The sequence below is a fragment of the Oncorhynchus clarkii genome, chromosome 1, assembly GCF_045791955.1.
Source record: "Oncorhynchus clarkii lewisi isolate Uvic-CL-2024 chromosome 1, UVic_Ocla_1.0, whole genome shotgun sequence".
In the NCBI taxonomy this organism is placed as follows: domain Eukaryota; kingdom Metazoa; phylum Chordata; class Actinopteri; order Salmoniformes; family Salmonidae; genus Oncorhynchus; species Oncorhynchus clarkii.
This window is the reverse complement of record NC_092147.1, coordinates 3,423,241-3,435,503: the sequence shown is the minus strand read 5'-3', so window position 1 is coordinate 3,435,503 and position 12,263 is coordinate 3,423,241. Positions and strand designations below refer to the sequence as shown.

General features: G+C 42.8%; 1 protein-coding gene across 4 annotated transcripts in view; it reads left to right on the top strand.

Moving 5' to 3' along the window:
* Positions 1-12,263, top strand: part of LOC139415803 (LIM domain containing preferred translocation partner in lipoma) — a 469,906-nt gene that overhangs the window by 163,569 nt on the left and 294,074 nt on the right. For all 4 annotated transcript variants that reach the window (XM_071164099.1, XM_071164015.1, XM_071164180.1 and 1 more), the window contains one exon: positions 1,371-1,465. In XM_071164099.1, the coding sequence (XP_071020200.1) occupies positions 1,448-1,465 (18 nt within the window). In that variant the 5' untranslated portion in view covers positions 1,371-1,447. The remainder of the gene's footprint in view (positions 1-1,370; positions 1,466-12,263) is intronic.

Here is a 12,263-nt window from a genome sequence, read left to right as displayed (position 1 = left end):
CGGCGGCCTTGGTGAGTCCAAACGGAATGACCTGGTACTGGGAAGACAGGCTTTTACCCAGTGATGTGTTTTGGATTTGCCCCAAACATAAGGCTTTTGCATTTAGGCCAAAATGTGGATTCTTTTGCCGTGTTATTTTGCAGTATTACTTTAGTGTCTTGTTGCAAACAGGAAACATGTTTTGGAATATTTTTTATTCTGTATATTTGTATTCTTCTGTTCACTCTGTTATTGAGTAACTACAATGTTGTTGATCCATCCTCAGTTTTCTCCTATCACAGCCATTAAACTCTGTAGCCGTTTAAAAATCACCAATGGCCTCGTGGTGAAATCCCTGAGCAGTTTCCTTCCTGTCCTGCCGCTCAGTTCAGAAGGTTGACTGTATCTGTGTTGTGTCTGGGTGGTTTAATACATCATCCACAGTGTAATTATTAACTTGACCACGCTTAAAGAGATATTCAATGTCTGATTTGTTATCAAAACCCATCTACCAATCAATGCCCTTCTTTTATGAGGCTTTCGAAAAGCTCCCTGGTTTTTGTAGTTGAATCTGTGCTTGAAATTCTATTCTTGACTGGAGGGACCTGACAGATGTACGTATGGGGGACAGAGGAAGGGGTAGTCATTAAAAAGCATGTCAATCCCGGTTATTATACACAGAGTGAGTCCATGTAACTTGTTATGGGATTTGTTAAGCCACATTTCTCTCCTGAACTAATTTAGGCCTAAACAAAAGGGGGTGATTACAGTACTTATGCAACGACTATAGTTTAGTTATCAAATGTTTATTCATTTATAAAAATGTATAGAATCTTCTTTTCTCTTTGGCATTGTGGTGTATTTTGTGGAGTATTTTATTGGGTATTTTATTGGGTATTTTGTGGAGTATTTTGTGGAGTATTTTATTGGGTATTTTATTGGGTATTTTGTGGAGTATTTTGTGGAGTATTTTGTGGTGTATTTTGTGGAATATTTTATTGGGTATTTTATTGGGTATTTTGTGGAGTATTTTGTGGAGTGTTTTGTGGAGTGTTTTGTGGAGTATTTTGTGGAGTATTTTGTGGAGTGTTTTGTGGAGTATTTTGTGGAGTATTGTATTGGGTATTTTGTGGAGTATTTTGTGGAGTATTTTGTGGAGTATTTTGTGGAGTATTTTATTGGGTATTTTGTGGAGTATTTTGTGGAGTATTTTGTGGAGTATTTTGGGGAGTATTTTGTGGAGTATTTTATTGGGTATTTTACTGAGTAATTCGAGTATTTTATTGAGTATTTTGTGGAGATCAACTACAAAAAACATCACAATTCAAATCTATTTCAATACCACTTTGTAAGAGGTGTATATGACTGTGTTGGTATCTGTGTGTTTTTAGGGGACTATCCCCCACCACCTCCTCCTGCTGAAGACGGAGGCCTCTCGTCCTCCATCTCTTTCCCACCACCTCCACCCATGGACAGAGAATATCAGGTATGATAATTTTTATGAAATATAGTTATACAGGTAAGTCTAGTAACCTGAAACAACCAGGTACATTAACAGGTACATTACCTCTGTATTAAACAGCCAGGTACATTAACAGGTACATTACTTCTGTATTAAACAACCAGGTACATTAACAGGTACATTACCTCTGTATTGAACAGCCAGGTACATTAACAGGTACATTACCTCTGTATTAAACAGCCAGGTACATTAACAGGTACATTACCTCTGTATTAAACAACCAGGTACATTACCTCTGTATTGAACAGCCAGGTACATTACCTCTGTATTAAACAGCCAGGTACATTAACATGTACATTACCTCTGTATTGAACAGCCAGGTACATTAACAGGTACATTACCTCTGTATTAAACAACCAGGTACATAACCTCTGTATTAAACAGCCAGGTACATTAACAGGTACATTACCTCTGTATTAAACAACCAGGTACATAACCTCTGTATTAAACAGCCAGGTACATTAACAGGTACATTACCTCTATATTAAACAGCCAGGTACATTACCTCTGTATTAAACAGCCAGGTACATTACCTCTGTATTAAACAGCCAGGTACATTAACAGGTACATTACCTCTGTATTAAACAACCAGGTACATTAACGGGTACATTAACAGGTACATTACCTCTGTATTAAACAGCCAGGTACATTAACAGGTACATTACCTCTGTATTAAACAACCAGGTACATAACCTCTGTATTAAACAGCCAGGTACATTAACAGGTACATTACCTCTATATTAAACAGCCAGGTACATTACCTTTGTATTAAACAGCCAGGTACATTACCTCTGTATTAAACAGCCAGGTACATTAACAGGTACATTACCTCTATATTAAACAGCCAGGTACATTACCTCTGTATTAAACAGCCAGGTACATTAACAGGTACATTACCTCTGTATTAAACAGCCAGGTACATTACCTCTGTATTAAACAGCCAGGTACATTAACAGGTACATTAACAGGTACATTACCTCTGTATTAAACAGCCAGGTACATTAACAGGTACATTACCTCTGTATTAAACAACCAGGTACATAACCTCTGTATTAAACAACCAGGTACATTAACAGGTACATTAACAGGTACATTACCTCTGTATTAAACAACCAGGTACATTACCTCTATATTAAACAGCCAGGTACATTAACAGGTACATTAACTCTGTATTAAACAGCCAGGTACATTAACAGGTACATTACCTCTGTATTGAACAGCCAGGTACATTACCTCTGTATTAAACAGCCAGGTACCATACCTCTGTATTAAACAACCAGGTACATTAACAGGTACATTACCTCTGTATTGAACAGCCAGGTACATTAACAGGTACATTACCTCTGTATTAAACAGCCAGGTACATTAACAGGTACATTACCTCTGTATTAAACAACCAGGTACATTACCTCTGTATTAAACAGCCAGGTACATTAACATGTACATTACCTCTGTATTGAACAGCCAGGTACATTAACAGGTACATTACCTCTGTATTAAACAACCAGGTACATAACCTCTGTATTAAACAGCCAGGTACATTAACAGGTACATTACCTCTGTATTAAACAACCTGGTACATAACCTCTGTATTAAACAGCCAGGTACATTAACAGGTACATTACCTCTATATTAAACAGCCAGGTACATTACCTCTGTATTAAACAGCCAGGTACATTACCTCTGTATTAAACAGCCAGGTACATTAACAGGTACATTACCTCTGTATTAAACAACCAGGTACATTAACAGGTACATTAACAGGTACATTACCTCTGTATTAAACAGCCAGGTACATTAACAGGTACATTACCTCTGTATTAAACAACCAGGTACATAACCTCTGTATTAAACAGCCAGGTACATTAACAGGTACATTACCTCTATATTAAACAGCCAGGTACATTACCTCTGTATTAAACAGCCAGGTACATTACCTCTGTATTAAACAGCCAGGTACATTAACAGGTACATTACCTCTATATTAAACAGCCAGGTACATTACCTCTGTATTAAACAGCCAGGTACATTAACAGGTACATTACCTCTGTATTAAACAGCCAGGTACATTAACAGGTACATTAACAGGTACATTACCTCTGTATTAAACAGCCAGGTACATTAACAGGTACATTACCTCTGTATTAAACAGCCAGGTACATTACCTCTGTATTAAACAACCAGGTACATTAACAGGTACATTAACAGGTACATTACCTCTGTATTAAACAACCAGGTACATTACCTCTATATTAAACAGCCAGGTACATTAACAGGTACATTAACTCTGTATTAAACAGCCAGGTACATTAACAGGTACATTACCTCTGTATTGAACAGCCAGGTACATTACCTCTGTATTAAACAGCCAGGTACATTACCTCTGTATTAAACAGCCAGGTACATTACCTCTGTATTAAACAGCCAGGTACATTAACAGGTACATTACGTCTGTACTGAACAGCCAGGTACATTACCTCTGTACTGAACAGCCAGGTACATTAACAGGTACATTACCTCTGTATTAAACAGCCAGGTACATTAACAGGTACATTACCTCTGTATTAAACAGCCAGGTACATTAACAGGTACATTACCTCTGTATTAAACAGCCAGGTACATTAACAGGTACATTACCTCTGTATTAAACAACCAGGTACATAACCTCTGTATTAAACAGCCAGGTACATTAACAGGTACATTACCTCTGTATTAAACAGCCAGGTACATTAACAGGTACATTACCTCTGTATTAAACAGCCAGGTACATTACCTCTGTATTAAACAGCCAGGTACATTAACAGGTACATTAACTCTGTCCTGAACAGCCAGGTACATTACCTCTGTACTGAACAGCCAGGTACATTAACAGGTACATTACCTCTGTATTAAACAGCCAGGTACATTAACAGGTACATTACCTCTGTATTAAACAGCCAGGTACATTAACAGGTACATTACCTCTGTATTAAACAGCCAGGTACATTAACAGGTACATTACCTCTGTATTAAACAGCCAGGTACATTAACAGGTACATTACCTCTGTATTAAACAGCCAGGTACATTAACAGGTACATTACCTCTGTATTAAACAGCCAGGTACGTTAACAGGTACATTACCTCTGTATTAAACAGCCAGGTACATTACCTCTGTATTAAACAGCCAGGTACATTAACAGGTACATTACCTCTGTATTAAACAGCCAGGTACATTAACAGGTACATTACCTATGTATTAAACAGCCAGGTACATTACCTCTGTATTAAACAGCCAGGTACATTAACAGGTACATTACCTCTGTATTAAACAGCCAGGTACATTAACAGGTACATTACCTCTGTATTAAACAGCCAGGTACATTAACAGGTACATTACCTCTGTATTAAACAGCGAGGTACATTACCTCTGTATTAAACAGCCAGGTACATTAACAGGTACATTACCTCTGTATTAAACAGCCAGGTACATTAACAGGTACATTACCTATGTATTAAACAGCCAGGTACATTACCTCTGTATTAAACAGCCAGGTACATTAACAGGTACATTACCTCTGTATTAAACAGCCAGGTACATTAACAGGTACATTACCTCTGTATTAAACAGCCAGGTACATTAACAGGTACATTACCTCTGTATTAAACAGCCAGGTACATTAACAGGTACATTACCTATGTATTAAACAGCCAGGTACATTACCTCTGTATTAAACAGCCAGGTACATTAACAGGTACATTAACTCTGTACTGAACAGCCAGGTACATTAACAGGTACATTACCTCTGTATTAAACAGCCAGGTACATTACCTCTGTATTAAACAGCCAGGTACATTAACAGGTACATTACCTCTGTATTAAACAACCAGGTACATTACCTCTGTATTAAACAGCCAGGTACATTAACAGGTACATTACCTCTGTATTAAACAACCAGGTACATTACCTCTGTATTAAACAGCCAGGTACATTACCTCTGTACTGAACAACCAGGTACATTAACTCTGTACTACACTCTCCCTCCTATACCCCTCTCTGGAGCTGGTCCCCTCGTACTTCACATCTCATGTCCCCATGCATGTTACCCTTCTTCAGGGCCTGATGTTACCCTTCTTCAGGGCCTGGTGTTACCCTTCTTCAGGGCCTGCTGTTACCCTTCTTCAGGGCCTGATGTTACCCTTCTTCAGGGCCTGCTGTTACCCTTCTTCAGGGCCTGGTATTACCCTTCTTCAGGGCCTGGTGTTACCCTTCTTCAGGGCCTGGTGTTACCCTTCTTCAGGGCCTGATGTTACCCTTCTTCAGGGCCTGATGTTACCCTTCTTCAGGGCCTGGTGTTACCCTGCTTCAGGGCCTGGTGTTACCCTTCTTCAGGGCCTGATGTTACCCTTCTTCAGGGCCTGGTGTTACCCTTCTTCAGGGCCTGGTGTTACCCTTCTTCAGGGCCTGGTGTTACCCTTCTTCAGGGCCTGATGTTACCCTTCTTCAGGGCCTGATGTTACCCTTCTTCAGGGCCTGATGTTACCCTGCTTCAGGGCCTGGTGTTACCCTGCTTCAGGGCCTGGTGTTACCCTTCTTCAGGGCCTGGTGTTACCCTTCTTCAGGGCCTGGTGTTACCCTTCTTCAGGGCCTGGTGTTACCCTTCTTCAGGGCCTGATGTTACCCTTCTTCAGGGCCTGATGTTACCCTTCTTCAGGGCCTGATGTTACCCTGCTTCAGAGCCTGCTGCTCCCCTCGGACTGTTTGCCTGACTGACTGTGTCAACCGTCATGTCTCATGTCCACTGGCATTATTTTACCCCAGGCATGTTACCCTGCTTCAGGGCCTGCTGCTCCCCTCTGACTGGCTGGCTGACTGACTGAGTGTGTTCCAAATTGCACCCTACTCCCTACTATAGTGCACTACTTTTGATCAGGGCCCCTATGGCTAAATAGGCAATAGAGAGTGCCATTTGGCGTGCATCCTTACACAGGGCTTGACCCCCTGAGGGGAAATCCTCGTAGCGTTTCACACACCTTTGATAATCAGGTACTCGGAGCGAGTTCTTTTATTAGCCTGTCTAGTTGTATCTGTTTCATAGATCCTCTGACTGACAGCCAGTTAGTCAGCCAGTCAGCCAGTCAGCCAGTCAGCCAGTCAGCCAGCCAGCCAGTCAGCCAGTCAGTCAGCCAGCCAGTCAGTCAGCCAGTCAGCCAGCCAGTCAGTCAGCCAGTCAGTCAGCCAGTCAGCCAGCCAGTCAGTCAGCCAGTCAGTCAGCCAGTTAGCCAGTCAGCCAGTTAGCCAGTCAGCCAGTCAGTCAGCCAGTCAGCCAGTCAGCCAGTCAGCCAGCCAGCCAGTCAGCCAGTCAGCCAGTCAGTCAGCCAGCCAGTCAGTCAGCCAGCCAGTCAGCCAGTCAGTCAGCCAGCCAGTCAGTCAGCCAGCCAGTCAGTCAGCCAGTCAGCCAGTCAGCCAGTCAGTCAGCCAGTCAGCCAGCCAGTCAGCCAGTCAGCCAGTCAGCCAGCCAGTCAGTCAGTCAGTCAGTTAGTCAGTCAGTCAGTAATCCTTGCTACGCCAACAGTATATCACAGTCCTATTTATAGACTATATAGACAAAAGTATGTGGACAACAATTTCAAAGATTTTACTGAGTTAACGTTAAGGATATCAGTCAATTGAAATGTATTATTATATTTATATTATATTATAATTATATAATTATATTATTATATTATATATTATGCCCTAATCTATGTATTTCACATGACTGGGAATACAGATACACTATATATACAAAAGTATGTGGACAACCCTTCCAATTAGTGGATTTGGGCTATTTCATCCACACCCGTTGCTGACAGGTGTATAAAATCGAGCACACCGCCATGCAATCTCCATAGACAAACATTGGCAGTATAATGTCCTTACTGAAGAGCTCAGTGACTTTCACCGTAGCAACGTCATAGGATGCCACTTTTCCAACAAGTCAGTTCGACAAATTTCTGCCCTGCAAGAGCTGCCCCGGTCAACTGTAAGTGCTGCTATTGTGAAGTGGAAACGTCTAGGAGCAACAACGGCTCATCCATGAAGTGGTAGGCCACACCATCCCATAGAACGGCACCGCTGAGTGCTGAAGTGCGTAGCGCTTAAAAATCGACTGTCCTCATTTGCATCATTCACTATCGAGTTCCAAACTGCCTCTGGAAGCAACGTCAGCACAAGAACTGTTCGTCGGGAGCTTCATGAAATGGGTTTCCATAGCAGAGCAGCCGCACACAAGCCTCACCATGCGCAATGCTAAGTGTTGGCTGGAGTGGTGTAAAGCTTTCCGCTCGCCGCCATTGGACTCTGGGGCAGGGGAAACGCATTCTCTGGAGTGATGAATCACGCTTCACTCTCTGGCAGTCCGACGGACGAATCTGGGTTTGGCGGATGCCAGCAGAGGACTACCTGCCCCAATGCATAGTGTAAGGTTTGGTGGAGGAGGAATAATGGTCTGGGGCTGATTTTCATGGTTAGGGCCAGGCCCCTTAGTTCCAGTGAAGCGATATTTCAACGCTACAGTGACAATGACATTCCAGACGACTTTGTGTCAACAGTTTGAGGATGGCCCTTTCCTGTTTCAGCCCCCGTGCACAAAGCGACGTCCATACAGAAATGGTTTGTCGAGATCAGGGTGGAAGAACTTGACTGGTCTGCACAGAGCCCTGACCTCAACCCCATCAAACTGTCACACCCTGATCTGTTTCACCTGTCTTTGTGATTGTCTCCACCCCCCTCCAGTTGTCGCCCATCTTCCCCATTATCCCCTGTGTATTTATACCTGTGTTCTCTGTTTGTCTGTTGCCAGTTCGTCTTTCTTCGTCAAGATCAGCGTTTTTGTGTCAGCTCCTGCTTTTCCCCAGTCTCTCTCTCTTCTCGTCCTCCTGGTTTTTAACCCTCGCCTGTCCTGACCCTGTACCCATCCGCCTGTTCACTCTGCCTGACCGTGATCCCGCCAGCCGTCCTGTTCCTTTGCCCCTGTTGCTGTATTGAACATCGCTACTTCAACACGGTCTGCATCTGGGTCTTACCTTGATACCTGATACAAACACCTTTGGGATGAATTGGAAAGCCGACTGCGAGCCAGGCCTTATCGCCCAACTTCAGTGCCCGACCTCACTAATGCTCTTGTGGCTGAATGGAAGCAAGTCCCTGCAGCAATGTTCCAACATCTAGTGGAAAGCCTTCCCAGAAGAATGGAGGCTGTTATAGCAGCAATGTTCCAACATCTAGTGGAAAGCCTTCCCAGTAGAGTGGAAGCTGTTATAGCAGCAATGTTCCAACATCTAGTGGAAAGCCTTCCTAGAAGAGTGGAAGCTGTTATAGCAGCAATGTTCCAACATCTAGTGGAAAGCCTTCCCAGAAGAGTGGAGGCTGTTATAGCAGCAATGTTCCAACATCTAGTGGAGGGGGGGACCAACTCCATATTAATGCCCATGTTTTTGTAATGAGATGTGGGATTTAATTGATGGGTAATTGAATTAGTGGGTGTTGAATTGATGGGTATTGAATGATGGGTGTTGAATTGATGGGTATTGAATGATGGTATTGAATGATGGGTATTGAATGATGGGTATTGAGTGATGGGTATTGAATGACTTGGTATTGAATGGTGGGTATTGAATGATGGGTGTTGAATTGATGGGTATTGAATGATGGTATTGAATGATGGGTATTGAATGATGGGTATTGAGTGATGGGTATTGAATGACTTGGTATTGAATGGTGGGTATTGAATGACTTGGTATTGAATGATGGGTATTGAATGATGGGTATTGAATGATGGGTATTGAGTGATGGGTATTGAATGATGGGTATTGAGTGATGGGTATTGAATGATGGGTATTGAATGACTTGGTATTGAATGACTTGGTATTGAATGACTTGGTATTGAATGACTTGGTATTGAATGATGGGTATTGAATGATGGGTATTGAATGGTGGGTATTGAATGACTTGGTATTGCATGACTTGGTATTGAATGACTTGGTATTGAATGATGGGTATTGAATGATGGGTATTGAATGATGGGTATTGAATGGCTTGGTATTGAATGATGGGTATTGAATGGCTTGGTATTGAATGATGGGTATTGCATGATAAGGGTATTTTACTATGAACATTTGAACATCTTGGCCATGTTCTGTTATAATCTCCACCCGGCACAGCCAGAAGAGGACTGGCCACCCCTCATAGTCTGGTTCCTCTCTAGGTTTCTTCCTAGGTTCCTGCCTTTCTAGGGAGTTTTTCCTAGCCACTCGTGCTTCTACACCTGCATTGCTTGCTGTTTGGGGTTTAGGCTGGGTTTCTGTTTATGTACTGTGACATAAAAAGGGCTTTATCAATACATTTGATTGATTGGTTGACTTGAGTGGGTGCTGTTTTTCTTCTGGTATGGTTATTGGATGAGAGACAATAGGGAACCTTCCTTTAAAACAAAGATAACTCTGAGCACACAGCGAGACAGATTTCAGGGTGAAAGGTCCACCGTATTACGAGAGTTTTCTTTCAAATAGTGATTCTTGTCTTTTTCTGCTCTGTACTCTTCACACAGCGGAGTCTGTCTTTCTACTGGCTTACAGCGGCTTGTTTAAGGCCAAGGTCAACTGTACAGAGAGAGAATGAAAGACGGGCTGTGAATCCTAATATCACCCCAAACTAAACCAGGATAAAGTATGTGAGTGGGAACACAGACACCAATAGTCTTTAGACTCTGATCAATACCAGGTAGACAGCAGAGACACCACTCATCCTTAGACTCACCGACAACGATGAGACAGCCTACAGGGAGGAGGTCAGAGAACTGGCAGTGTGGTGCCAGGCCAACAACCTATCCCTCAATGTGAGCAAGACAAAGGAGCTGATCGTGGACTACAGGAAAAGGCGGGCCGAACAGGCCCCCATTAACATCGACAGGGCTGTAGTGGAGCGGGTCGAGAGTTTCAAGTTCCTTGGTGTCATACCAAGACAGTTGTGAAGACGGCACGACAAAACCTTTTCCCCCTCGGGAGACTGAAAAGATTGGGCATGGTTCTACAGCTGCACCATCGAGAGCATCCTGACCGGTTGCATCACCACCTTGTATGGCAACTGCTCGGCATCTGACTGTAAGGCGCTACAGAGGGTAGTGCGTACAGCCCAGTACATCACTGGGGCCAAACTTCCTGCCATCCAGGACCTACAGTTGAAGTCAGAAGTTTACATACACTTAGGTTGGAGTCATTAAAACTCGTTATTCAACCACTCCACAAATTTCTTGTTAACAAACTAGAGTTTTGGCAAGTTGGTTAGGACATCTACTTTGTTCATACTTTTTCCAACAATTGTTTACAGACAGATTATTTAACTTATAATTCAATGTATCACATTCCCAGTGGGTCAGAAGTTTACATACACTAAGTTGACTGGGCCTTTAAACAGCTTGGAAAATTCCAGAAAATGTCATGGCTTTAGAAGCTTCTGATAGGCTAATTGACATCATTTGAGTCAGTTGGAGGTGTACCTGTGGATGTATTTCAAGGCTAAACTTTAAACTCAGTGATTCACATAATGGGAAAATCAGTCAAAACCTAATTAAAAAAATGTTAGACCGCCACAAGTCTGGTTAATCCTTCGGAGGAATTTCCAAACGCCTGAAGGTACCACGTTCCTCTGTACAATTAATAGTACGCAAATATAAACACCATGGGACCACGCAGCCGTCATACCGCTCATAAAGGAGACTCCGTTCTGTCTCCTAGAGGTGAACGTACTTTGGTGCAAAAAGTGCAAATCAATCCCAGAACAACAGCAAAGGACCTTGTGAAGATGCTGGAGGAATCGGGTACAAAAGTATCTATATCCACAGTAAAATGAGTCCTATATCGACATAACCTGAAAGGCCGCTCAGCAAGGAAGAAGCCACTGCTCCAAAGCCGCCATAAAAAAGCCAGACTACGGTTTGCAACTGCAAATGGGGACAAAGATCGTACTTTTTGGAGAAATGTCCTCTAGTCTGATCAAACAAAAACAGAACTGTTTGGCCATAATGACCATTGTTATGTTTGGAGGAAAAAGGGGGAGGCTTGCAAGCCGAAGAACACCATCCCAACCATGAAGCACGGGGGTGGAAGCATCATGTTGTGGGGGTGCTTTGCTGCAGGAGGGTCTGGTGCACTTCACAAAATAGATGGCATCATGAGGCAGGAAAATTATGTGGATATATTGAAGCAACATCTCAAGACATCAGTCAGGAAGTTAAAGCTTGGTCGCAAATGGGTCTTCCAAATGGACAGGTAAAATATGGTGGGCTATTTACCGATAGACTATGTACAGCTGCAGCGATCGGTTAGCTGCTCAGATAGCAGATGTTTGAAGTTGGTGAGGGAGATAAAAGTCTCCAACTTCAGCGATTTTTGCAATTCGTTCCAGTCACAGGAAGCAGAGAACTGGAACGAAAGGCGGCCAAATGAGGTGTTGGCTTTAGGGATGATCAGTGAGGCGTGAGTGAAGGAGGCTTTGTTTGTGCCAGAATAGAAAGCCGACTAGATTTGATTTTAGATTGGAGATGTTTGATATGAGTCTGGAAGGAGAGTTTACAGTCTAGCCAGACACCTAGGTACTTATAGATGTCCACATATTCTAAGTCGGAACCATCCAGGGTGGTGATGCTGGACGGGCGGGCAGGTGCAGGCAGCAAACGGTTGAAAAGCATGCATTTGGTTTTACTAGCGTTTAAGAGCAGTTGGAGGCCACGGAAGGAGTGTTGT